This window comes from Phaseolus vulgaris, chromosome 3, assembly GCF_051622355.1.
Source record: "Phaseolus vulgaris cultivar YP4 chromosome 3, ASM5162235v1, whole genome shotgun sequence".
NCBI classification, from domain to species: Eukaryota; Viridiplantae; Streptophyta; class Magnoliopsida; order Fabales; family Fabaceae; genus Phaseolus; species Phaseolus vulgaris.
This window is the reverse complement of record NC_143500.1, coordinates 32,825,891-32,853,481: the sequence shown is the minus strand read 5'-3', so window position 1 is coordinate 32,853,481 and position 27,591 is coordinate 32,825,891. Positions and strand designations below refer to the sequence as shown.

At 34.4% G+C, this 27,591-nt stretch overlaps 3 protein-coding genes across 5 annotated transcripts; all 3 read right to left on the bottom strand.

The window, feature by feature from the left end:
* Window positions 1–476: 476 nt before the first annotated feature.
* On the bottom strand, window positions 477–6,725 carry LOC137807089 (ABC transporter B family member 11-like). Its single transcript, XM_068607539.2, has 7 exons — window positions 6,516–6,725; window positions 6,066–6,187; window positions 2,390–3,329; window positions 1,935–2,201; window positions 1,519–1,782; window positions 1,131–1,424; window positions 477–981 (listed from the first exon to the last, which is right to left on the bottom strand). Exons 1-7 carry the CDS (start codon window positions 6,723–6,725, stop codon window positions 628–630), a joined length of 2,451 nt encoding a protein of 816 aa, XP_068463640.2. The 3' UTR covers window positions 477–627.
* Window positions 6,726–8,496: 1,771 nt separating this feature from the next.
* On the bottom strand, window positions 8,497–14,381 carry LOC137807087 (ABC transporter B family member 11). 2 transcript variants are annotated; one of them, XM_068607537.2, is made up of 12 exons: window positions 13,770–14,381; window positions 13,542–13,596; window positions 13,272–13,447; window positions 12,963–13,184; window positions 12,637–12,875; window positions 11,997–12,522; window positions 11,541–11,814; window positions 10,564–11,447; window positions 10,066–10,332; window positions 9,640–9,903; window positions 9,252–9,545; window positions 8,497–9,103 (listed from the first exon to the last, which is right to left on the bottom strand). In XM_068607537.2, the coding sequence occupies exons 1-12, from the start codon at window positions 14,037–14,039 to the stop codon at window positions 8,750–8,752; spliced, it is 3,825 nt and encodes a 1,274-aa protein (XP_068463638.2). In that variant the 5' UTR covers window positions 14,040–14,381; the 3' UTR covers window positions 8,497–8,749. The 2 variants fall into 2 exon arrangements, with proteins under 2 accessions (XP_068463638.2, XP_068463639.2); XM_068607538.2 differs by having other exon boundaries at window positions 13,538–13,596; window positions 13,770–14,303.
* A 3,268-nt stretch (window positions 14,382–17,649) lies between these two features.
* Window positions 17,650–23,552, bottom strand: LOC137807086 (ABC transporter B family member 11). Of its 2 annotated transcripts, none has more exons than XM_068607535.1 (13): window positions 23,380–23,552; window positions 22,799–23,135; window positions 22,640–22,694; window positions 22,370–22,545; window positions 22,045–22,266; window positions 21,722–21,960; window positions 21,060–21,585; window positions 20,592–20,865; window positions 19,599–20,482; window positions 19,065–19,331; window positions 18,702–18,965; window positions 18,316–18,606; window positions 17,650–18,192 (listed from the first exon to the last, which is right to left on the bottom strand). In XM_068607535.1, the coding sequence occupies exons 2-13, from the start codon at window positions 23,069–23,071 to the stop codon at window positions 17,839–17,841; spliced, it is 3,825 nt and encodes a 1,274-aa protein (XP_068463636.1). In that variant the 5' UTR covers window positions 23,072–23,135; window positions 23,380–23,552; the 3' UTR covers window positions 17,650–17,838. The 2 variants fall into 2 exon arrangements, with proteins under 2 accessions (XP_068463636.1, XP_068463637.1); XM_068607536.1 differs by having other exon boundaries at window positions 23,425–23,525.
* Between the last annotated feature and the right edge of the window lie 4,039 nt (window positions 23,553–27,591).

Genomic DNA, 27,591 nt, shown 5'->3' with positions numbered 1-27,591 from the left:
AAATTTGTATATTTTTTTATTGAGTCTATGTTGTTTTGATTTTGATATTAATTAAACTTACATGGTATGTTATATCGGGATTGTTTACATGTATGAAAATAAATAATTAAGATTTAAGTCCTTGAAAATATATATTTTAATATTTTATTCGATTAATCATCTAAAATCTTAATATTTTTTAATTGACTCCTTACTTTCAACTAGGGTGACAACTTGATTTTATACTTTATTATCTTTATAAAAAATATTGTTTGTTGTTTCCACAATGTTTGTTTGATTTTTCTTTTAACATTCAATTAAACAAAATGAAATCATGTCATCTTTTATAAAAACAATTAGAGTTCTATATATTCAAGTTTCGTGTTATTGTATACTTTAAGATTGGAAAATCAAACGGTTGGATCACTCTACTTGACAGCAAAATCAAACAAGAAGAAATCAATCGAAAAATGACAAAGTCAAACATCACTACTCAATTAAAAAAATATAAAAATTTACTTAATAAAAACAAATTTGTAATTTCCAACAAAAAGTTGTACTTAGTATATGTGAAGTGAAGACAGAAGTGGCATTTAAAGTTGCGTAATTATTGAGAAGGAAAAAACCATAGAAGCTGTGAAAGGAAAACTAGGATGTAGAAGCAGTTGTGTGCAATGCTACTAAGGAAGCATAGTCACCTCCTTTGTTCAGTAATGCTTCATGTTTTCCCTTCTCTGCTATCACACCATTTTTAACTACTGCAATTAAATCCGCACCCTTTATAGTGGATAACCTATGAGCCACTACTATTGTGGTTCGATTCACCATAACACGGTCTAGTGCATCCTGAACCACTTTTTCAGACTCAGCATCAAGTGCACTCGTGGCTTCATCTAGTAATAATATTTTTGGATTCTTCACTATAGCTCGTGCAATTGCCACTCGCTGCTTCTGCCCTCCAGATAGTTGAATCCCTCTCTCCCCTACTATTGTTTCATAACCCTGCATACATCAAATATTCCTCTCAACAATTCATACCTTCTTCATAACATCCTATGTTGTCTTAAAAGCTTGTACAAATTTGAAATTTTCAGCATACACCAGTTGCACTAGTCTTAAGAGAAGTGAGTTTATAGGACACTGTAATTTACCTCCTGCAAACTACTAGTAAAATTATGAGCATTAGCCAGTTCTGCTGCAGCTATAATTTCTGTCTCTGTTGCATCCCCGCCTTTTCCATATGCAATATTTGCACGAATGGTGTCATTAAACAGCACAGGCTCTTGGCTCACAAGACCCATCTGTTGCCTTAGCCATTTAACTTGCATCCTTTGGATTTCTTTTCCATCCAGTGTAATGTGACCTGAGTCTGGATCATAAAACCTCTGCAATAACGAGATCACTGTTGATTTTCCACTTCCACTTTCCCCAACCAGTGCAACTGTCTGCTTATTTTATCAGGATACTCAATCAGTCTTATAGTTTAGGAAGAACGATTCACCCTACTCTATCAGACAAGATGCACAATTAGAGAGTTACCTTCCCACTATGAATAGTCAAACAGAGATCTCTGAATATTTGAACATCAGGTCTGGTAGGATACTTGAAACTGACATTGTTAAATTCAATCTCTCCATTGACTTCTTCCAATATGAATCCAGAGTCATCACTTGGGTCAATTTGTGACTTTCGATCAAGAACACCAAATACAGAAGCGGCAGCGCTTTTTGATTTAGCGGAATCGGTGACCAAAGAGGCAGATCTAGAAAGTCCCATTGCTGCCAAGCTGAGCGCAAAAAGCACCTGAAATCAGGAATCAATATAATTAATTCAAGAAAAATAGATAAACCATGTGTGCATGCCACCTTACCTCAGTGTTAGCAGCATAACTGTGACGACAAGAAGTGGTGGAAATTTTTACTTGGTGAAAGAGTACGGTAAGTAAAGTAACTTACACGGAAAACATCGGAGAATGTTGTTTTTCCATCCTCTACAAGTCGAGCTCCTGCATAAAAACTGCATGCATAAACTGCGTAAAGCATGAAGAATGATACCCCATAACCAATTCCACTTATTATCCCTCGCCTTATGCCTGTCCTAATTGGTTCTTCACATTTTTTCTGGTACAATTCCATCACCTTCTTTTCAGCACAGAAAGAAGCAACTGTTCTTATACTCCCTACAGCATCACTTGCGACTTGACTTGCTTCCTCGTACAGTTTCTGTAAGGTAAATAGAAGAGTAATTGTAACATATAACCATGTCAAGCACATGCATCTCACTGTTGAACCATGCTCTTAAGTTATACAGTAACTTGTTTTATCTTCTTTGCTGGAAAACTTTTATAAAAAACAAATAAATTCTGAAACTTACAGTCAGTTGGTTGCTTAGACGATGTAAAAAAACAAACCTTTGCATCTGCACTGAATCCTTTCATGAACTTAAATTGCACGTATCCATTTAGTCCTAATAACGGTGCCAAAGCAAGCACTATAAAAGCAAGCTGCCAGCTTGCTTCAAATGCAATTACCAAACAGCCCACAGCTGTAGCAGCATTTTGAACCAGCAAACCAAGTGCATCCCCAACCAAAGCTCGAACAGCAGCTGCATCAGAAGAGAGCCTCGCTCCAATTGCTCCACTTGAATGCTCCGCTTCATCGAACCAGCTAACTTCCATGTGAACAACTTTCTCAAAACACATTTTCCGAATCCTTTTTATCAACTTACCGCCAGCAACACCAAAAAGGTAGAATCTACAAGGAGCTGTAATAAATGATACCACACCAAGTGCAACAAATAGTAATGCCCAACGCTTTGAATCTTTACGAAGTTCATCATGTGGCTCATAGAAAATACTTATCATTTTGGAAACGAAGAGTGCACTAATGGGTAATAATAATCCACTTACTACTGCAGCTAGAGTCCCTGCAAGTAAGACTAGAATCTCTGGCTTGTTTAAATATGCCAGGCGAGAGAGTGGCACTTCCGGTGGTGAAGTTGAAGGAGGAGGTGTTTGAGGTTCTCCTCTTGCAGGTTCCAAGAAGCCAACTGATACTGGCACACCATGTGATGCTGAGAATGAGTTATGACCAACAAGTCCTGATGATCTTTGGCTTATAGATCCTAAGAAAGATCTTTGACTTGATTGTCTTCCAGAGTGCACTGAGTGCACTATACTTTCTAGCTTCTCTCTGTCATTTTCACCATTTTGTTCTGATCCTTTAATTTCTTGCAATCTAATCAGCTGGCTATAGGCTCCGTTAGGATCTTTGGTGAGCTCAGCATGTGAACCTTGGACGCCATTGAGTGAAATTATAATCCAATTGAGAGAATAGGAGGTGTTAGAAACCCTATAGGAGGTAGCCGTCAAGGAGAAACATCCATAATCTTTTACTCTCCCTTTTTATAACAACCATCTTGTGTGACTAATTCTATCCTTTGGAATTGAGAGTAATATGTTCAAACTCTTATGTATTGAGGTGATATCTAAACATAATATTTTGTTCTTGATTGATGATTGGTATTAACTTTTTGTTAGTAATGCTTGTTCGCCTTGATCTCGAAATTTAGATTTGATTGGAAAGTACTTTTAAGTTTCTGACCTAAATGATAATGCTTAACATATTTGAATGTTAGGAGTAGATTTGAAATGTTAATTGTTATCAATGTTAGAATTGTAGGCCTTAAACAAGAGGGGGTGAATTGTTTTTAAAAGATTTTTGTAAACTTTGAAGATATAGAGAAAGCCAGTGAAGAATCAAAGAGAAAGAAATCAAGTTAGCCAAGAAACATATTTGTTTTATTATGTTTCCAAAAATTCAACCGATTGTTTATGCGATTCAACCGGTTGTTTTTATCAGCAGTTAAGAAAAACAAGTCAAAACATATCTAAATGAGATTAATGATAGAAAGAATCACACAGAAAATTTATATTGGTTCACTCTTATACCAAGAGCTACATCCAGTCCCCAAAAATCACTGAGTATTCCACTAAGTAATCGACGACCTTGATTACAAACCACACATCAAAGAGGTGACCTTGAAGCCTTCAAGAACACACACCTCCTTTGAAAAGCAAAAAATTACAGATCACAGAACACCCTCTAGATCTGCACACAACACGTTTACAGAATTAGTATTCAAGAGAGAAAAATGATTGATCACACCTAATACAGATTGAATTCAAAAGTTACAAAGCAGTCTTATTCCACTCTTAGCAAAATTCAAAGCTTGAAGCCAATCTTGGAGAAAACTGATTTGAAAGATGTTAATCTGATATCTTAACTACCAGGAGCGTAAAACAAATTGTTTAAACTGCAAATGGCTATTAAAAACATTTAATGCAAAAGCCAAACTAGTTTTGAATCAATTAAAACAGATTTACCAAACTTAACAAATTTTGTTAAGGATTTTCAAAAAACAATTGGTTGAAACATCGAAACAACCGATTAAATTGGTTTGACAGCAAGGTCAACCAATTTCAAGCTTTGTCAAAACCTGTTTCAAAAACACTAAGTGTAAAACAACTTATTGAAATGATAAAACAACTGGTTGTTTTTCGACTTCTTTGTAAAAAACTCTTTTTCAAAAGGATTTGATTTAATCCAACTTCGGATCCTAACTAAGAGTGGATTTACAAATTCAAACTACCCATAACTCACACACACATTCCTTCCCTGCATTAGAATTTTTTAAATCATAATAAAGATTAAAAGTTACCTCAACATCTTGAGTTCTTACTTTAAGTTTTCCCTTATCAACATCAATTATAATTTTAGCAATCTTCATGAAATGTCTGCCAAGAATCAAGGACCTTCTCGTCTTCTTCCATGTCCATCACAACAAAATCCACAGGAAATATGAATTTATCCACCTTAACGAGAACATCTTCAACCACACCATATGGATACTTGGTTACTCAATCAGCTAACTGTAATGTCATCTTGGTAGGTTTAATCTTCAAATCATCTATTTTCTTCAGCATTGCCAAAGGAATTAGATTTATGCTTGCCCCCAAATCCAGTAAGGCGTTGTCCACAAATAAAGCACCTATAGACACATGAAGATTAAAACTTCCTAGGTCTTTGGATTTTTTAGGCAAGCCTTTTATGAATAATGGCATTGCATCTAGCCTCCAACTCCATATTTCTCTCTTCAATATAACTCATATTCTTCATAAATCTCTCAAATGTTGAATTTTGCTTCAAATTTTCTGCAAAATAATTTGTAGGGAGCAAATTATCAAAAAAAATTCTCTCCTTCTCTTTTTTTGAATGAGCATGAAGATATGATAAATCTTTTTCAAAAACACTTCTCTCATTTTTTTCACTTTTTTTCCTCTATCTTTTCTTCGTCAATCCTTTTCTTCTCTCTTTCTTTCTCATATCTCTCCCCCTCAGTCTCATTTTTCCTTTCTTTTTTAGCCACTACATTATTATCATTCCTTTCTCTACTATTCTACCACTTTCAGAGGCCATTGTATTGCAATGCTCTTTTGGGTTGGTTTTGGTGTTGGCAGAAAACTGGCCACTTTGTTCATCTACTAATTGTTTGCAAATTTGTCCCACCTGAGTTTCTATATTTCTAATTGTTGTTATATTATTCTCTTGACTAGTCATGGTAGCTTTCATGAATTTCTCCAAGGCATCTTCAAATTTATTCAATATTTCAGGAACTGAGAGATATAGGAGTTGTTGTTGTTGTTGAAAAGGACATTGCTTATTGGATGGACCACTATCTTGATTCCACCCAAATTTTTTATTCTGATTGTTTCTCCAACCTTTAGGATAATTAATGTTGTTGGAGAAACCACCTTGCATTCCCTGAGTACTCGTGTAATTTACTTCTACTTTAGATGAATTATTTTGATAAGAACAATGACCATTGGGATGATCACCTCCAAAAAATCATACTTGATTGGTTGACTCTGGCTCCGAGAAGATTGCACGTCTTTGGCTTGTAATTGTTAGGGCAATTTAGCTATTTGTGCAGTTAATGTCTCAATCTTTTGTGACAAAATTTTATTCTGAGCCAAGAGTGCATCTGAAGTATTCAACTCTAACAACCCTTTCTTTTGAATACCTTACCTATCATGTTGGGCTTGATAATCATTTGATGTCAATGCATCAATAATTTTTGTCGCTTGTTCCACATCAACAACCATCATTGTGCCACCAGCTACAACATCTAGGATCATCTTAGTATAGATCTGAGATCATTATGGAAAATGCTCAGTTGAGCAATGTCTTCAGACCCATGATTTGGATATTTTCCCAGCATCATTTTGAATCTCTCCCATGTCTCACAAAAGGCTTCATATGCTCCTTGTATGAACATAGAAATATCATACTTTGCTTTGATGTAGCGAGATATTGGAAAAAATCTTTGCATAAATTTTTCCTCTACATCTTTCTAGCTAGTGAGAATCTAATTTTGATATGATTTAAGTCATTCTTTAGCCTTCCCTGCCAATGAAAAGGAAACAAGTGCATATAAAAATTTTCAATATCACCTGATTAAAAGCCCATTGTTCCCACCAATTCATAAAATGTAGACAAATGTGTATATGGATCCTCATGATCCATTGCTGTAAATTGATGGGTACTAATGAGACTAAGGAAAGCGAGTTTCATCTTTAAGGCCCTTGTGGTAGCAGGTACTGTAATACTAGAAGAATGCCTTGGCCCTTGTTGCATGGCACAATCTCCAAGTGTTTTCCTAACGGGTGGTGTTTGCCCTTCTCCCATGTTGATTTCCTCCTAAAAAATATTAGTGGGAAAAGAAGGAGTCACTGATGATTCCTTTCTAGTGTCTCCTTATCTCTTTTGTCTTCGTCTTTCTGTTTCTTTTTGCTGCCCTTTCAATCTTTGCTTCAAATAATAATTGGTTTTTGGGAATTTAACCTCTTAATATCATATAAGACAGCTAAATCAAAGGTTAGCACAAGGTTTCACTAGCATTAAAAAGAATAATTTAAAAAAAATTGAAAATAAACAATACCAAATAAATTCAAATTAAATATGAAAATAAAAAGAAAACAAGTCAAAGAGTTTGTTGCTTCAATTGGAAAAATTGGGATGGGTTCATCCTTCTTACTCTTTTGTATTTTGATTAGCATGGTGATATTCTATCCTAAATATCGATTCCTCACATATTTATAAAAAATTATTATCATTACGATTAGACGCTGATAACAATTAACATTTCAAATTTATTATTCCAACATGTTAAGAATTATCATTTGGGTAAGAAACTTAGAAGTACTTTCTAGTCAAATCTAAGAATCTAGATCATAGAAACAAGCATTGCAAATAAAATGGCAATACCGATCATCAATCAAGAACATAATATTATATTTAAATATCACCTCAATACATAAGAGTTTGAACATATTACTCTCAATCCCAAATGGTAGAATTAGTCACTGTTGGTTATTACAAGCAGGTGAGCAAGAAAAGAAGATCCAAGATGTTTCTCCTTCACGACTACCTCTGTTAGGGTTTCTAACACCTTCTATTCTCCCAACTAGATTCCAATCCACTCAATGATTCCTAGGGTTGTGCCTCAAGCCTCGTATTGAACCTAGTTGGGCTTGGGATAACTGACTTCTCGCTTTGGCATTATTGGCTCACCTGGGCAAGTTGCACGAAAAAAGGCCAATCACTTTAGTGATATCGCTTGGGTGAGATTAGGCTCACTTAGGCAAGATCCTCTGGGCCTTCTAGCTTGAGTGAGTACTAATCTGTTTCAGCTTTCCCTTTTTAGCTTTATATATTCTTCTTTTGCCCTTTTCTCTCTCAATTCTTCCCTAGAATCCTAAAATTAACACATATTTGGAAATAAATAGTTTTTATTCAAATTAAAATCACAAAATAGTAAAAAGGTTTAAATTCATAAATTAGGAGTTATTTTATAGGTATTTTATCAATTAATATCCATAAGTGTCTCTATTTTAATATAAAATATTACTGGAATCTAGCACTTGTCAATATTAGCAGTTATGGTCAAAATAAACTAAATTAGATAAATCTTATTCATTATTTTAGTTCAAGAATTTATAATTAAAGCTTCAAAGTGTGAATACAAGTATGTTCATATTAGGCTAACCACAAATATCTCAATATTTTGTAATATTGAGATATTTGACTCTCAATATTTTGTAATATTGAGATATTTGACATGAAGTTTAATGTGAACCAAGTGATCACTACTCTAGTTTGTACATTTTCACATTTTTTTCAACCAAACCGAACTTGGTCACTTATTACTTATTAAACCGGGTGGACCGGCAAAGCATTCTTTTGTGAATTTAATTAGAATATACACTATTTGAGAGAGAAAAAAGTGTATATAAGTTTGTTTAATAACTATTTGAGAAAGAAGGTAACTTCAGTTGTAAAACATTCTGTTCGCCTACTACAGAGTTTAGAACTATTTCTTTTCAACCATGTCTGTGATTGCTGACTCACTAAGGTACGAAAGGGAACACTCATTGAATATTAACATACACCAAATATATGGGGCAATTGGAACTACTTAGAGTATAGTATTTTCATATCAACTTTTTTTTTAACATCAAACTCGTAGGTTGGAGAGTTCTACATAGTAAAAAAGTCGTATAAATACAATACAGATGACCAATAAAACTCCAGAAACAACATAGTACACGTAAATGAAGCCACAAGAGTGACATCATTGAGAAGCACAAAAGTGCCGAGCAAGTAAATTTTGCTGAGACACAACCAGTCTAGAACTGTATAGGGTCAGGGCACTAAGATGTAGAAGCAGTTGTATGCAATGCAACTAAGGAAGCATAATCACCTTCCTTGCTGAGTAATGCTTCATGCTTTCCCTTCTCTGCTATCACACCATTTTTAACTACTGCAATTAAATCCGCACCCTTTATAGTGGATAACCTATGAGCCACTACTATTGTGGTTCGGTTCACCATAACACGGTCTAGTGCATCCTGAACCACCTTTTCAGACTCAGCATCAAGTGCACTCGTGGCTTCATCTAGTAATAATATTTTTGGATTCTTCACTATAGCTCGTGCAATTGCCACTCGCTGCTTCTGCCCTCCAGATAGTTGAATCCCTCTCTCCCCTACTACTGTTTCATAACCCTGCATACATCAAATATTCCTCTCAACAATTCATACCTTCTTCATAACATCCTATGTTGTCTTAAAAACTTGTACAAAATTGAAATTTTCAACATACACCAGTTGCACTAGTCTTAAGAAAAGTGAGTTATAGAACACCGTAATTTACCTCCTGCAAACTACTAGTAAAATTATGAGCATTTGCCAGTTCTGCTGCAGCTATAATTTCTGCTTCTGTTGCATTCCCGCCTTTGCCATATGCAATATTTGCACGAATGGTGTCATTAAACAGCACAGGCTCTTGGCTCACCAGACCCATCTGTTGCCTTAGCCATTTAACTTGCATCCTTTGGATTTCTTTTCCATCCAGTGTAATGTGACCTGAGTCTGGATCATAAAACCTCTGCAATAGTGAGATCACTGTTGATTTTCCACTTCCACTTTCCCCAACCAGTGCAACAGTCTGTTTATTTTATCAGTATAGTCAATCAGTCTAATAGTTTAGGAAGAACAATTAACCCTACTCTATCAGACAAGATGCACAATTAGAGAGTTACCTTCCCACTATGAATAGTCAAGCAAAGATCTCTGAATATTTGAACATCAGGTCTGGTAGGATACTTGAAAATTACATTTTTAAATTCAATCTCTCCCTTGACTTCTTCCAATGTGAATCCAGAGTCATCACTTGGGTCAATTTGTGACTTTCGATCAAGAATAGCAAATACAGAAGCAGCAGCACTTTTTGAGTTAGTTGAATCAGGTACCAAAGAGCCAGATTGAGAGATTCCCATAGCTGCCATGCTGAATGCAAAAAAGACCTGGAAATCAGGAATCAATAACGTTAGTACAAGAAAAACAGGCGAAACATTGTACACAGAACCATCCTAGCTCAGTCAATAATAGCCTAGCAGAAATTGTGATGACAAGAAGAAAAGTGCTGAAAATTTTGACTCAGTGAACAAGTTAGGAGAGCAACTTACACGGAAAACATCTGAGAATGTTGATTTTCCATCCTCTACTAGTCGACCTCCAGCATAAAAACTGCATGCATAAACTGCGTAAAGCAAGAAGAATGATACCCCGTAACTGATTCCACTTATTATCCCTCGCCTTATGCCTGTCTTAATTGGTCCTTCACATTTTTCCTGGTATAATTCCATCACCCTCTTTTCGGCACAGAAAGAAGCAACTGTTCTTATACTGCCTACAGCATCATTTGCCACTTGGCTTGCTTCCTCATACAGTTTCTGCTAGGTAAATAGAATATTAATATAGGTCAAAAGCACATTAAGAGCACGTGCTTCTTGTCACACTGTTGATCCATGTTCTGATGTTCATACAGTAATTTTTTCACTCTTATCAGTGTCGTGCCAAATGAATTTTACAAAGAAATGGGTCCAAATCCCACTGAAATTGAAACATAGATATTTCCTAATTCACAATTTAAGTTGATAGATTAGAGGAAGTAAAAAACAAACCTTTGCATCTGCGCTGAATCCTTTCATGAACTTAAATTGCACGTATCCATTTAGTCCTAATAGCGGTGCCAAAACAAGCACTATAAAGGCAAGCTGCCAGCTTGCTTCAAAAGCAATTACCAAACTGCCGACAGCTGTTGCAGCATTTTGAACCAGCAAACCAAGTGCATCCCCAACCAAAGCTCGAACAGCAGCTGCATCAGAAGAAAGCCTCGCTCCAATTGCTCCACTTGAATGCTCTGCTTCATCGAACCAGCTAACTTCCATGTGAACAACTTTCTCAAAACACATTTTCCGAATCCTTTTTATCAACTTGCCCCCAGCAACACCAAAAAGGTAGAATCTACATGGAAGCATGGTGAATGATACCAGACCAAGTGCAACAAATAGCAATGCCCAGAGTTTTGAATCTTTACGAAGTTCATCATGTGGCTCATAAAAAATAGTTATCATTTTGGAGATAAAGACTGCAATAATGGGTAGTAAAACTCCATTTATTACTGCAGCTAGAGTCCCTGCCAGTAAAACTAGAATCTCTGGCTTGTTTAAATATGCCAGGCGAGAGAGTGGCACTTCCGGTGGTGAAGTTGAAGGAGGTGTTTGAGGTTCTCCTCTTGCAGGTTCCAAGAAGCCAACTGATACTGGCACACCATGTGATGCTGAGAATGAGTTATGACCACTGCTTCCAAGTCCTGATGATCTTTGGCTTATAGATCTTAAGAAAGACCTTTGACTTGATTGTCTTCCAGAGTGCACTGAGTGCACTATACTTTCTAGCTTCTCTCTGTCATTTTCACCATTTTGTTCTGATCCTTTAATTTCTTGCAATCTAATCAGCTGGCTATAGGCTCCGTTAGGATCTTTGGTGAGCTCAGCATGTGAACCTGATCATGGAAAAATATAACACTAAAGTATACAAACATTTGAGAATTGAGTAGTGGAAAAATTGGATCTTTATTACAGCATGCTCTGCCTACCTCTTTCAACTATTTTTCCCTGATGAATAACAGCAATGCTATCAGCATTCCTTATAGTACTTAAGCGGTGGGCTACAATGACAGTTGTTCGGTTTATCATTATTCTGTCCAATGCCTCCTGCACAATTTTCTCAGATTCAGCATCAAGAGCACTAGTAGCTTCATCCAGAAGTAGGATTCTTGGGTCTTTCAAAATTGCTCTTGCTATTGCAACTCTTTGCTTTTGACCCCCAGATAGTTGAGTTCCATGCTCACCAACCATTGTGTCTAGTCCCTACATTCATAGTTATAAAAAATTACCAAAGTTAGAGGAAGGTTCAATATAATGGTAGAAGGAAGAATTTTCTTAAGTCTAAATGCTATGCAGAAAAGGATAATCTTGATAAAGGAAGCGAACTTTTAAAACTGTTTATTACTGTGCATATTTTCATTTTAAATGGAGATTCAAGGGTTGACCTGAGGAAGTTTATCTATAAATTTGGCAGCATTGGCTACTTCTGCTGCAGCTCTGATTTCCTCATCACTCGCACCATCCTTGCCATAGGCAATATTCTCTTTAATACTGCAAGTAAAGAGAACTGGTTCCTGGCTAACTAGGCCTATTTTCTGTCTGATCCACTTCAGTTGAAATTCTTTGAGGTTGATACTGTCAATGAGAACTTCACCTGACAGTGGATCATAAAATCTCTCTATCAAACTTACAACTGTGGATTTCCCACTCCCACTTTCCCCTACCAAAGCTGTCGTAGTGCCACTTGGTATTGAAAGAGAAAATCCATTGAAGATCAGTTCATCTGGTCTTGTAGGATAACTAAAGTAAACCTCCCTAAGCTCTATATCTCCACGAACGTCATCAAGCTGCTGACCCGTAGTGTCATAAGCATCAATTTCTGGCTTCCTCTTAATCGTTTCAAACATCTTAAAGGCAGCAGCTTTTCCAGCAGCAAAAGCGCTCAAGCTTGGAGATGCCTGCCCTAGAGACCTAGGATTGGAAATCTAGTTAGATAGAATAGTATAATTACCTTCTGATTGGGGAAGGGAAACAATTTTAGAAATTATAGGTTCACACTGAGAAAGAGAAACACACACAACTTACATGGAGCCAGTCAAAACAGCCATCATTACTGTCACAACCTGTCCTCCTGTATAACCTTTCTCTATTACCATTTTTGCACCAAACCATATAGCCAAACCATAACTGCAGGTAAAAACAAAGTAGAGAGAACCAAACCCAAAACCAGAAGCTAGTGCCTCCTGCACTCCAGCCTTGTAAGCTTTGATTAAGGACTGATTATAATTAGTTATAGCTTGCTTCTCCCCAGTGAATGAAGCAACCTTTGTTGGATAAATGGAAGTCAGTTATATATTCAACAACATAAAATAAAATAAAAAAAGAGGTTGTTTTTTAGTCAGGGTGCATACAGTTCTGATAGAACCAATTGTCTGCTCCACTACACTTGCTGCTACAGAATAAGCTTCTTGTCCCCTGGATGAGGCTTTTGAAACAACCAGGCCTACCATAGCACCACAGAAAGCAAGAGGTGGAATAGTAGATAGCATGACAACAGCTAGAAGCCATCCCCTGATGAATGCTACTACAAAACCTCCAACGAAAGTTGCCATGAACTGCAAGAACTGTCCTACCTGAAATGATAGGGAGGGGAAAAGCAATGAACGAAGTTTACCTTAAAAAAGATGATGATCTTAGAGTTGTAAGTGGTTCGTTAATACCTTCTCTCCCATGGCATCTTGAATAAGAACAGTATCACCTGACATCCTTCCAACAACCTCACCAGTTCTTGTTTCCTTATCAAAGAAGGTGACATCTTGCCTCAGAATAGTTTGAAGGTATAAGCTTCTAATTCTTGCGGCTTGTCTCTCCCCAGTGATCATCCAACAAGTCAACTCTGATACATAGCAAACAAGGTTTCATTTCGGGTCATAATGAGTCATACTAATCAGTTAGATTGTAAGAAATAACAGACAATATGACATACTCACGCAAAAGTGATGCAAAAAAGGTGCCGACAGCCAAGTATACAAATTTCAGAGACACCTGAACACAGCAATTTGTTGCGATGCATCAAGTCTGAGAATGTTGTTACTACCATTCCTATAGTAAACAGTTGCTATGTAGTGTATTTCATACCACCTCCCCCAGAAAAAGAAAACACTTCCAGCTTCACCAATATGTATTAGTATTAGTAAATTGGATTAATGGAGAATTACCTTGGAAACTTCATCAACAATTTCTTTGGAGTTATTGTTACCTCCAAATGCATTGATCATATTTCCGAATATCAGAGTCATCAAGGGCAAGGAGATTCCATTCCCAAAAGCACCAACAGTCCCCAAAAACATCAATAAATGATCCAAAGGATCAGCAAATGAGAAAAGTTTGTATAAGGGTACTGTTTTGGCGGGTTCATCTTTGGCCTCGCTCTTCTTTGAGTCTTGCTTGCTTTTAGGATCTCCATTCAACTCTATTTCCTCTGCCATTTTCTTGATGGAACAATTTTTACACTTCTCTACTGATTAGCAATCACTGTAAACAGTATAATAAAAACCAAAAGAACAAGTGAACACTTTGCACAACCAAAAGCTGAAGAAATTCTGTACTACTTTTAACATGCAGCACAACTAAGTAGTTGAAAAGTGGAACAAAGGCTGCAACTAATGTTGAAAAACCAAGTTCCACCTTGGATAGTTCCTACACTACAACATTAGTTTTCAAAAACTATAAATTTGAATCAACAAAAGTATGTTGTTGTTTTTCCCTTTTCCTACTTAATTGCTCTAGTTTCATTCCTCTATCAATATCAAGTTTTCAATTTAATTCCCCAACTTCTAAATTATTGGCATCTTACCTTGAAAATTAGACTTTTTTTATTTTTTTAATAAAGGGTAAAAGAAAAGAACAGCAATTTCTTCTCCCGCAAGTTAAACAAATTCTATTAAGAAATTATATTTTTTTAGCTGTGTAGACCAAATCAAATTATACGTATAGTGTTGAAGTTAAGATTATTTTATTTTCTTAAGAAAATAAATGTCTTATCACCACTCGTCATCTTTTTGACCAAAACTGCATTTTATCATTTCCTTAACTATAAATCACTGTCAAATACGAATTTTAATATAGTACATAATATATATAAACATTTTATTTATTTATTTTGCCCTTTGAAAGGGACTGATGAAGTAAGGGGAGACACATACGCAAGAGATTGTACGTTGAGAAGGAAAACACATGTCTTTAATTCTTTAAATTTGGAATAGATCTTTTTAAATGTCTTTAATTAAATATAGTTTATTTTAATCTTTTAAATTATATAAAATGTAATCTTAATTTCTAAACATTAAATATAGAGAATTAAAAAATAATCTAAAAATTTATTTTATGGTCAGGAACTAAAATAATATTTTGGCTTAAACACATTTTTAGTCTACATTAAATTGTTATTTTGTTCTTTAAAATATTTTTTTTTCTAAAATTAAAAAATTATTAATTTTAGTTTGTAATATTATATAATATTAATTATCTTTCATATAATGAAATAGTGTTGTAATACTTTACTGGTATATGAAATTCAAAGATATTTTTAAGATTGGTAAAATAAATATTACTCATCTATCTTACAATGAATATTAAAGACTAAAAATAATTTTAAATTTTTAGAAAGATTAAAATTAAATATAAACATTTTAGAAAGATTAAAATCAAAATTTAAAAAAATGGTTTTAATTTTTTTTAAGATGAATAAAGAAAAATTCTATAAAAGTTAAAATAAAAGCTAATTTTAAATAAACTAAAATCGAATATAAAGTTTATTTTTTTTCAATTTTCAATAATTTTATTAAATTTGGGAGATCAAAATTAGTATTACCTTACGCTGTAGCGATTAAATACATTATTAAGTATGGAGAATATTCGTATAATTAGTTCTTCCGTTCCTTCATAAATTTTGTAACGACGGGATTCATCCTGATAAATCTCCAATCTTGTACTATAATTTTTTTTGATATTTTCGTAAACATTTATTGAAAAATAAAAATAAAAATTATTTTATAAATTAAATTATTTTGTAGACGTTATCGCATTTTAGTTTTTAAAATTAAATTTAACTTGTACAAAAACTAATTTTATTTTTAAAAAATATTAATTTTCTTTTTCCTATAAAAAGAATTTTATTCAAACAAAATTTAAACATTCGGCCAACTAGACCTTTTTAGTTTGTTTACTCTAACAACTATATATACACATTTATTGATAATCCACATCTTTTATATAACTATATTATCAATTTTAACATTATTATTTTAATATTTTTTCATATCATTTAATTATTTAAATTTATTTTTATTATATATATTTGTTTTTTAAACTCTTCATAAATATAATTCTAAGGATTGTAAAAGCATAGTTCTCCATATATGTAATGTTATGCGTCATATATTGCTGAGATGTTGGACATACAGAGTAAACAGAACAGTACCTTATTTACTGTGATTGAGTGTTCTTTGGATAATTTAAAGGAAAAGTCACTTAACCTTTAATTTTGTAAAATTTATATTTTTTGTTGTACTGGTATGGGCGAGGCCGATGCCCACCTGGATGCTCGAGGCCGAGTCCACTTGGCCGAAACCAGAATCTGGCTGAGACTTAAGAAGTTTGGCCGGATGACGAGGTCGATGACCCACTTGGCCGAGACCTCAGAAAACTTGGCCGAGGCGGCAAAGACCACAAGGATTTGGCCGATGGCCGACCCATACCATGGGAGCTTGGCCGACGGCCGAACCCTATTACAATTAACACTCAAATCGAGATCAGTGAAGCTAATCCATCATCAAGAATTAGGTAATGCAACCCTAAGCGGTATCCACCTCGATAAACGGGCCCAACAAGGTAGACCCATTACAATAATATAAATAGCACGCATCCCAATGAGCAAGGTATGTCATTTATTACTGTTCACCTACTTGAGAGCTGACCACCCGCTTTACTGACTTGAGCGTTGGAGTGCCTTTGCAGGTACCCCACCATCCGGTGTTCAGCCGAGGCCGAGGGCCGAAAGAGAAGCAGGAGGACGAAGAGAATCTCAGCTCACCACCCAGTCACCTGACCGACCAAAGGAAGGAGAAGAAGACTTCAATAGTTCTCTAGGTCCCATCTCCCTAGCAGGAACATTTGTCATACTAATAACAAAATTAATTACAAAATTCATGTTAATTTAGTTTCACCAAGTCAAACATTTTGAGAACCTACTAAAGCTTCTAGAATAGGTCATAGAAGTATATTTTGACGCACAAAAAAGAAAACTAAGCCAAGCCTTGAATTACTTGTGTATTAAGATTGAGATGCATAAATTAGGTTTGTTTGAAAAAATAGAAGGAAGTGATGTACCAAAATATGACTTCAATGAAAAACTGCATCCACCAAACTCCTCACTTTATCTGCAACTAATTGGTTGAAAATATGTAATCATAACTACAACCAAGCCACTTCATTGCATGTGAATTCATAATGAGATAAGGATTCACGTGTTAAAAAGTATAATATGGACCTAAAAGAACCACACATCATCTTTTAGACTCGCAATTTTAAGAAATTAAAAGGAAGAATTTAAAATATTTTATGATTAAGGAATTTTTTTTTAAAAATTATGAGAGCAATTAAATTATTTCAAATCTTATTTAAAAGGTAAGAATTTGAAGTTATTGGTATTTTCAAAATTGATGCATCTCTTTTTTATATTATCTTCTTTATTAAAAGTGAGACATTGTTGGAAAGACAAATTTTGTTGATTAGTTTTTTTAATGACTAATTCTCTATGCAAGCAAAATGCAAGGTTATTTTCGGGTAAAAGTATAAAAAAAATACATTATAGGTTTCGAATTCTACTATAGTCAATGGTGCACTTCTTTCATCATCTTTTCTAATTAAAATTAAGGTTTACTATGTTAGTATGTCCTTGAATTTCTCATACCTAAGGATTTCGATATTCCTCGTAATGTTTCAATCTTCAAGAACTACATGAACGAAAGAGTTTAATATTTGCACATCAACTTTTTATCAAGCACATATGTTGTGCACAGTAAACAAGAAACCAAATTTTGTGAAAGATATATCTTCATGTAAAGTGATATAAATGAGTTACAAGAACCATTTCCTGAACAAGATAAACACATTATTCCATTATTTCTTTCAAGAAGGAATATTATCTTACATATTGACATATAATATAACTAAAGGCATGGGAGAGAAGGACAAAAATTTGGTTGGAACTAAGTTGAAAGGGAACTAAGATGTAGAAGCATTTGTGTGCAATGCAACTAAAGAAGCGTAGTCACCTCCCTTCCTGAGTAATACTTCATGCTTTCCCTTCTCTGCTATCACCCCATTCTTAACTACAGCAATTACGTCAGCACCCTTAATAGTGGATAACCTATGAGCCACTACTATTGTGGTTCGGTCCACCATAACACGGTCAAGTGCATCCTGAACCACTTTCTCAGACTCAGCATCAAGTGCACTTGTGGCTTCATCTAGTAGTAATATTTTTGGATTCTTTACTATAGCTCGTGCTATTGCCACCCGCTGCTTCTGCCCCCCAGATAATTGAACTCCTCGCTCCCCTACCACCGTGTCATAACCCTGCATTTGTAATATATGTTGTCAACATAACTTGCACTAATTCAGAACTTTTAAAATACTATAGTTGAACTACTAGAGATTGAGTTAATAAATTATCAAAAAGAGAGAGAGTCAATAATTTACCTTCTGCAAACTACTTATGAACTTATGCGCGTTTGCCAATTCTGCTGCAGCTATAATTTCAGCCTCAGTTGCGTCTCCTTTTCCATATGCAATATTGGCTCGGATGGTGTCATTAAACAGCACCGGCTCTTGGCTCACTAGGCCCATCTGCTGTCTTAGCCATTTAACTTGAATGCTTTGAATTTCTTTTCCATCCAGTGTAATGTGACCGGAGTCTGGATCATAAAATCTTTGTAACAATGAGATCACAGTTGATTTTCCACTTCCACTTTCTCCAACCAGCGCAACTGTCTGTTTATTTTATCAGCATAGTCAATCAATCTACTAGTTTAGGAAGAACAATTTAGAGTAGTGAAGAAGACAAGATGTTTAAATTAGAAGGTTACCTTGCCGCTACGAATGGTCAAGCTAAGATCTCTGAATATTTGAACATCGGGTCTTGTAGGATACTTGAAACTCACATGCTTAAGCTCAATCTCTCCCTTCACTTCTTCCGATGTTATTCCAGAGTCATCACTTGGGTCTATTTGTGATTTTCGGTCAATAATGGAAAATATGGAAGCAGCAGCACTTTTTGCTTTGGCTGAATCAGGGGCCAAAGAGCCAGATTGAGAGATTCCTATAGCCGCCATACTGAGAGCAAAAAAGACCTGCAAATTGGGAGAGAAAATCGTCAATGCCAGAAAAAGCCAACCTGTTAGAAACCTTGTGCAGAGGGTTTAGGGTGAACTGTTAGGAGAGACACTTACCCGGAAAACATTTGAGAATGATGTTTTGCCGTCCTCTACCAGTCGAGCTCCGGCATAAAAACTTGTTGCGTAAACTGCGTACAGCACAAAGAATGATATACCAAAACTAATTCCACTTATTATCCCTTTCCTTATGCCCGTCTTAATTGGTCCTTCGCATTTTCCTCGGTATAACTCCATCACCTTATCTTCAGCACAGAAAGAAGCAACTGTTCTTATACTCCCCACAGCATCATTCGCCACTTGACTTGCTTCCTCGTACAATTTCTGTGGGCATATAGAATATCAATATCATAACATATAGCTAAGCAAAAAATGCATACTGAGCATATGCTTGTAACGTTGTTGATCCATCCTCTAACACAGTACATTTTTTTTCAGTCCTAGTACTATAATGCAAAAAATGTTTAAAGAAATGAATTTACATATATTCATAATTATCACTTCACCTCACCACAAGTTCAGAACACATATTTTCATATAATTTGTTTAAAATTTTAGTTGGTGATGGCGTAGTAGAAGTCAGGAACAAACCTTTGCATCTGCACTGAATCCTTTCAAGAACTTGACTTGCAGAAATCCGTTTAGTCCAAGTAGAGGCACCATAACAAGGATTATAAGAGCAAGCTGCCAGCTTGATTCAAAGGCAATTACCAATCCAGTTATTGCTGAGGCAATATTTTGAACTAGCAAACCAAGTGCATCCCCAACCAAAGCTCTAATGGAAGCTGCATCAGTAGAGAGCCTTGCTCCAATTGCTCCACTGGAATTCTCTGCTTCATCAAACCAGCTTACCTCCATGTGAACTACTTTCTCAAAACATGCTTTCCGGACCCTTTGGATCAACTTGCCACCAGCAACACCAAAAAAGTAGAATCTAGCCGGATAAACCAGGAGTGACACCACACCAATAGCAACAAATACTAATGCCCAAACTTTTGAATCTTTACGAAGTTCATCATGATCTGTCTCATAGAAAATACTTATCATTTTGGAGAGTAATAGTCCAAAAACAGGTAATATTGCTCCAGCTAGCATTGCAGCTACAGTCCCCATGAATAACACTGGAAACTCTGGCTTGTTCAGGTAAGCCAGGCGACGGAAAGGCACTTCTGGTGGTGAAGGAGATGGTGTAGGATGGTCTTCAGGCCCTTCACCAACGGGTTCTATAAACCCAACAGATGTGGGCACGCCAAATGATGCTGAGAATGAATGACGACCACTGTTTCCAACTCCCAGTGACTCTTGGCTTATAGATCGTAAGAAAGAAGACCTTTTACTTGAATGCCTTCCCGAAAGCGATATACTCTCTTGTTTTTCTCTGTCTTCTGCGTTCTGTTCTGACTTCTTAATTTCTTGTAGTCTGATGAGCTGGCTATAGGCTCCTTCGGGATCCTTGGTGAGTTCATCGTGTGAACCTGATCAATTTTTGCGTATAGTCATGTAATGAGGAATATAAACAACAGGTTTTAAATTTTTATAAGCCTCCAAAAAATTTAAGTTATGAAAAAGATAGCTTTCTATTACCTCTTTCAACTATTTTTCCTTGATGAATAACAGCAATGGTATCGGCATTCCTTATAGTACTCAAGCGGTGGGCAACAATGACAGTTGTTCTGTTTATCATTATTCTGTCCAATGCCTCTTGTACAATTCTCTCAGATTCAGCATCAAGGGCACTTGTAGCTTCATCCAGAAGTAGGATTCTTGGGTCTTTCAAAATTGCTCTTGCTATTGCCACTCTCTGCTTTTGACCCCCAGAGAGCTGAGTTCCATGCTCACCAACCATTGTATCTAGTCCCTAAATTCATAAATCATAAAAAGTCATTGAGGTGAAAGGACCCTTTAATAATAAGATAGAAGAAACTTTTTATTTTATCTTGTACAACATGAAGATAAAAATATTCCTGACAAAGAAAGGAAGAAAAGCTTTCAAACTGCTAAGGACGAATTCATGAATCAGTTTCTATATCTAAATGAGGTTTGCGAACTCACCTGAGGTAGTTTATCTATAAATTTGGCAGCATTAGCAAGTTCTACCGCAGCTCTGATTTCTTCATCAGTTGCTCCATCCTTGCCGTAGGCAATATTCTCTTTAATGCTACAAGTAAAGAGAACTGGTTCCTGGCTGACTAAGCCAATTTTCTGTCTAATCCATTTCAGTTGAAATTCTTTGAGATTGATACCATCAATAAGTACTGCACCAGACTGTGGATCATAAAATCTCTCTATCAAACTAACAACTGTGGATTTCCCACTCCCACTTTGTCCCACCAAAGCTGCAGTAGTGCCACTTGGTATTGAAAGGGAAAATCCATTGAATATCAGTTCATCAGATCTTGTAGGATAACTAAAGCAAACTTCCCTAAGCTCTATATCGCCACGAATGTCTTCAAGCCTCCGACCATTAGTGTCATATGCATCAATTTCTGGCTTCCTTTTAATTGTTTCAAACATCTTAAAGGCTGCAGCTTGTCCTGAAGCAAAAGCACTCAAGCTTGGAGATGCCTGCCCAAGAGACCTGGGAATCCAAATAGAGTTAGGCAGGAATACATACTCTATGTCTAACTCCGCGGAGTTCTTGGATAGGGAAAGGGAGAGGGAATCAATTTTTTGAAATTATAGGTCAGTAGAAACAAAAGAAACACACAACTTACATGGAGCCAGTCAATACAGCAAATATTACAGTCACAACCTCTCCTCCATTGTATCCTTTCTCGATTATCATTTTAGCGCCAAACCAAATAGCCAAACCATAACTGCAGATAATGACAAAGTATAGCGCACCAAAACCGAAACCAGAAGCTAGTGCCTCCTGCACTCCATTCATGTAAGCCTTGATTAAGGACTGATTGTATTTATCTATTGCTAGCCTCTCCCCAGTGAATGATGCAACCTGCATTAGAGAGATAAAGGTGATTTATATATCAGCAATAACTAAACGAAAAAATGAAGAGTTTGTTTTAGCCTGTGTGCGTACAGTTCGGATAGAACCAATTGTCTGCTCTACAACACTTGAAGCTGTGGAATAAGCAGCTTGTCCCTTGGATGACGCTCTTGTAATAACCAGGCTCATCATAGCCCCGGCCAAGACAAGAAGTGGAATACAAGATAGCATGACAACAGTTAGAAGCCATCCCTTGATGAATGATATAACAAACCCTCCAATGAAAGTTGCCATTAACTGAATAAACTGGCCCACCTGGTATCAAAGGGGAGAAAACCAATTAAATAACCTTAAACTAAAACTCTTTTGTTTTCTGTTTTTTTTTATAGCTAAAAGAAAAAGGATGGTTCGTTAATACCTTCTCACCCATGGCATCTTGAATAAGAACAGTATCACCTGACATCCTTCCAATAACCTCTCCAGTACTAGTCTCTTGATCAAAGAAGGTCACATCTTGCCTCAGAATTGTTTGAAGGTATAAGCCTCTAATTCTTGCAGCTTGTCTCTCTCCAGTGATCATCCAGCATGCCAACTCTGGTACATAGTAAACAAAGTTTCTTGAGAGGTTGATCATATTGTCAGAATCTAACTATTTAGATCATAAAAACGTATAACCCGATGTACTCACGCAAAAGTGATGCAGCGAAGGTACCCACAGCCAAGTATACAAATTTCAGAGACACCTGAACAGAGTAATCCATTGAAAATGTTTATTTCCGACTTTTAACAAGGATACTATTTCAAAAATATGGACTAGTGATAGTAAAAGGGATTGGTGAGAAAGTACCTTGGAAACTTCATCAACAACATCGTCTGTGTTACTACTGGTTCCTCCAAATGCATCGATCATGTCTCCAAATATCAAAGTCATCAAGGGCATGGAGACTCCATTCCCAATAGCACCCACAGTGCCCACCAACATCAACAAGTAATCCAAAGAATCAGCAAAGGAGAAAAGCTTGTATAATGGTACTGATTTGGTGGGTTCATCTTTGGACTCCCTCGACTTTGATTCCTGATTGTTGTTGGTAACCCCGTTCAAACTGGTATCCCCTTCCATTTCAATAGGGAAAGACTCCTTTTGCTTACGAACCCCTCCACCAATGATTGCAAACCTAAAACAGCTGCAGGAAATGCATTAATTCAAATGAGAAACACACAACACACAGTGCCTTCCATCATGCTCATTATCTTTCTTTTTTTGTTTAGTTTCCTGGTTTGTTGTGTGTACATTGAGTTTGAGAAGAAGATGATGGTTGAATGTCAAATTTTTAAGTTCACGGTCGTTGTAAACTTCAAACACGTTTCAGCATATAACTTTTTTTGGCTTTCCGTGAGTTTACTAAATGCAGAGAAAAAGAAATGAACCTTTTTGGAGAAGAAGCTGAAGCAATTTGTGAGTTGGGAAGATACCTAGTAGTAGTAAGCAACAGCAACAGTGCGATGAATGAATGAATGAATTTAAAAAACAAATGGTGGGTTGTAAAGTTGAACTCCGTTTTCGACTTATATAGTTCACTGAGTTCATACTACAAATAGTTGGTCAAATTAATAAGAGTCTCTGACCTTGAAGTTTCTTTGCCGCCAAGCAAATTCAAGTAATTCAAATCAGAATTTTCTTCTGACTGTTAAAAGTCCCACATTAACTATTTTTATGTCGTTTTTTATCAATAATATTTTATTAAAAATGTTAATATTTTCAAATACATATAAATGTGTTTGGACAAGGGAGTAGAGAAAAAGACAGAAAACGATGAGAAAGAAGAAAGAAGAAATAAAGGAATTTATATAAAAAAAATTAATTTGAAAAAGTTATATTTAAAATAAAAATAAATCATATATTAAATATTCAATAATAGCAGTGATTAGATACCCTTGGGACCAGGTAGGCTTGGACAAAGATTATTCTATACCCACTTTAAAGGATTTTATATAAAAGTAATATAAATAAAGAAATAAATTCCAGATATGCTTTACGTGATATCCAAACAATGACTTTAATTATTGATGAGCTGAGTTTTCAGCGTTACCCAATTCCCTGGCAAATATCTGGAAACATCATACGAATGATAAAGTTCTTTTAACCGTACAACTTTTTTTAAATAAAATATTATTTATGCTAAAATAATATTTTTTTAAAATATTAAGCGAATGAAACTAGTGTGTTAAAATATATTACTTACTTCTTTAATTAATAAATTATATTAGATGTCAGATCTATAATAATATTTTTTAATTTTTTCTTTATATCAATATAAGTAAGCCTATGTATTTAGCAAAAACCGGTTTTTTTTTCTGATTTTCTTCTCTTCCTTTCTTTTATCAACACTATTGAATTCTTTTCTAGATGTCCTAAAAAAAGTCAAACACTAACTATTGTTTGGTATAATTGTCTTTGTGTAAGAAATTAATTATTTTTTTTTATTCTTCTTCGTTGGGCAGCCATAACCTACCCGACCCGAACCAGATGCCAATTACATTTACCCATAATTGAATGAAAAATCACATACTACATTTTTATTAAACGACAATATTTATAAGTTCAATGTAACATTTTTAAGAATTTTCTTCAGTGATACTACTTTTAAAATGTTTCTTAACTTTTTAAATCTACTTTTTATCTTCATTTTTAGATCAGTTTTTTTATATTTCCTAAAAGGTCACTAATAATACAAACTAATATTGTATAAAATATATATTAGTAACCATAACTATGTAAAATATAGCGTATATATGTTTACAAAATTTATATAATTTTATTATTTAATAATAATAATATTAATTATATTTATAATCCTTTAAAGAAAAATATGATTCCTGATCTTCAAATTTAAAATGTTTATTTTAGCCCCTTATATTTTTAGAAAACGTGATTTCTGTTCCAAAATATTAAATTTGAGTGACTGAAATAATTTCTTTCAAAATCGTTTTTAAGCCTTCAATTTTAATATTTTAGGGACTAAACAATAACTTTCTAAATTTAAGAAATTAAACCGAATTTATATTAAATTTCAAGAATTAAAAAAACTAATTAAACCTATTTAATTTTACATTAAACTTAATTCTATAGAATAAACACTTATCCTTTATATTGTATGAACTAAAATATTAGTATATTTTATAGGTACTGGTAACGAGTGATTTATTATTAAATACTGAAAGATAAAAACTGTTGTTAATATATAAATTTCGGTCAGTGATTTGTGATTTTGTTCCTGGTTATCCAATTCATATATGCTCATATGGCTAGGGACATTGATTTCTTAAAATTCATTTTATGCTATTTGATCAAGTTTGTAAAGAGAGTTCTAGTTTGGCAAAGATCTTTTAGATCAAGAGAGAGTGCTAATTTTCCATAACCTTTGGCAGAGACAAAAAAAAAAGACCAAAAAAAAAAACTAGTTAACATATTTACGAAGGAGCTTCAATAAAATTATGATTCCTGATTTGCTCGGTTGGATTGAAAATTGGAGATTTACCATATATTAATCTTCATTTTGATGGTTGGATCTTCCATTGGAAGTTTTAGGTTGGAGAAATCAGTTTTACACTTTTGTTCTATTTTAGATTTATTTCTTTTTTTCTTCATTTGAAAACATTTATTACTTTAATATGTGTGACTAGTTATAATCACTTGTTTGTACATTTGATATGATACTCTTATATTTATATTTGATGTTAGTGAAGCTTGATTCACTATTTTGTGTCTTTAGATTTTTACTTCTCACATTGATAGAATTCTTTCTTCTACATTCAAAATATTGATGTCTTTTATTTTGTGATTGTTTTATTTTGTGATTGTTCTCATTTTCTAGCTCCTCAAAGATTTTTACAAGTTTAAAAAATTATTTTCATAGTATGTTTTAGTATTTTTAGTTGTTGTTTCATTGTTTTCCTTGTCAAAGGGTCTCCTATCACTCCAAAGATTATCTCATTGTTTAAGTATTTGTCGCTTGACTGTTCTAGCCCAACACTTAAACAACAACCACATATTAAAACATCATCTAAGAAGTTTGTGAGGACTTAACCACGGGATGTTTGAACACCCAATACACATATCACACGTTGGCACATGTTACAACACGTGTTCAAAACAACCAATAAATCTTGGCGCTTTAACATCTGTCTAATGTTTGAAACCATACTTTTTCAAATGAAAGAAAACTGTCCTAGCTTTTTGTCTCCTCAAACTACAAACCATTGCTTAATTTATACTCCACCTTGCTTAAATAACCAATAAATCACCTAAGTAGTATAAGAAACAATTAATATAATGATTACACACAACTATGAACTCACCTAGACAATAACACGTTGTTTTAAGTGATATATAAATTCTTAGTAAAATGTGAATAATTGAAATTTTGATTTTGAAAAGATATACTTCATAGAATTGTTTTTTAGAATTAGTTTTGAAAAATACACTATGAATACTATTTTATATATACAAATTAATAAACTTAATTACATATTTTATGACTTAATTATTATTATTTTGTGAATTTTATCATTCAAAATTTTTATTTTTCCATATTTTAATTACAGCAAATTTTTTATCACTCCATATTTTTTATCGCTTACCTGTCTCAAGTGTGATCAGTGGTCCTAAATCCAAGTAAATTATTCTGCACCAAATATGTATTGTCTGTCATAAGTAGTATCATTTTAAACAAAACAAATAATATTAAAAGCAGAATACTTATTATATATTTTTAAAATTTTCAACGAAATCACGGATATTAATTACTATTTCGAATAATTCCTTTATACACTATAAAAAAAAAAGTGGGTGAAACAAATATAAACTACAATAAATATTAAGAATGCTACATCTTACTGTTACTTGAATTTCTTCGAGGATATAAACAGTGATGTATTTTTAGATTTGGCAATACAAATTTAAGTAAGGAAAAATGGTTTCACACAAGTTAAAAAAACTATAACTCCTCACCTTAATGTTTAATAAATGTGTATCTATTCTAGGTCAACTTATTTATAAAAATGATATCTAATTCCTAGATATTAATATAATTTTCTCAGTTAATTTTCTGACCTTTACATTTTTTTTTCTTCTAATCATCCTCTTAATTTTTATGTTTAATCAATGTTTACGGGTGATTTGATTGAAGGTTCTTAGTCCTAAATGTTACAAATTTAATTTATTTACTTTTTATAATCATTATATTGTATTAACAATTAGTAGTGGTAGAATCAATGACTAAAAAAGTTTAAAAGAAATTTTAAGTTCATCGTGACCAAAGATATAATCACTACAAGAAAAATTATTTTTAATAATGGTTATTTTTAACGTTTTCGACGGTTTTAACCCGTTAAGTGCATTACTCGGGGTTTGTTTTTCCTCTAGAACATTCAGCGGCGTTAACGAACTACCGACAGTTTTTAGTAACCCCTAGAAAGATAATTATTTTTCAACGGTTTTGTAAACCTCTGCCACTTCCAGGGGTTTTCCAAACTCTGTTACTATCAGGGTTTTCCAAAACCCCGTCACTTCCAAGGGTTTTCCAAACCCCCACTACTTCTAGGGATTTTCAAAATCCCCATCACTTCTAGGTTTTTTCA

What these genes read in the sequence shown, in the direction of transcription:
- LOC137807089 (XM_068607539.2), bottom strand. Translation starts at nt 6,725, where the DNA reads ATGGGAGAAGGGCAAACACCACCCGTTAGGAAAACACTTGGAGATTGT. An exon ending in TGTCTACATTTTATGAATTG is followed by an intron (nt 6,188 to 6,515) that starts GTGGGAACAATG and finishes TAATGATCTCAG; the next exon opens with ATCTATACTAAGATGATCCT. An exon ending in CATTCTCCGATGTTTTCCGT is followed by an intron (nt 1,783 to 1,934) that starts GTAAGTTACTTT and finishes TCCTGATTTCAG; the next exon opens with GTGCTTTTTGCGCTCAGCTT.
- LOC137807086 (XM_068607535.1), bottom strand. Translation starts at nt 23,071, where the DNA reads ATGGAAGGGGATACCAGTTTGAACGGGGTTACCAACAACAATCAGGAA. An exon ending in TGACCATTCGTAGCGGCAAG is followed by an intron (nt 18,607 to 18,701) that starts GTAACCTTCTAA and finishes TAAAATAAACAG; the next exon opens with ACAGTTGCGCTGGTTGGAGA. An exon ending in TCATAAGTAGTTTGCAGAAG is followed by an intron (nt 18,193 to 18,315) that starts GTAAATTATTGA and finishes TTACAAATGCAG; the next exon opens with GGTTATGACACGGTGGTAGG.
- LOC137807087 (XM_068607537.2), bottom strand. Translation starts at nt 14,039, where the DNA reads ATGGCAGAGGAAATAGAGTTGAATGGAGATCCTAAAAGCAAGCAAGAC. An exon ending in CATTCTCAGATGTTTTCCGT is followed by an intron (nt 9,904 to 10,065) that starts GTAAGTTGCTCT and finishes CCTGATTTCCAG; the next exon opens with GTCTTTTTTGCATTCAGCAT. An exon ending in TGACTATTCATAGTGGGAAG is followed by an intron (nt 9,546 to 9,639) that starts GTAACTCTCTAA and finishes TAAAATAAACAG; the next exon opens with ACTGTTGCACTGGTTGGGGA.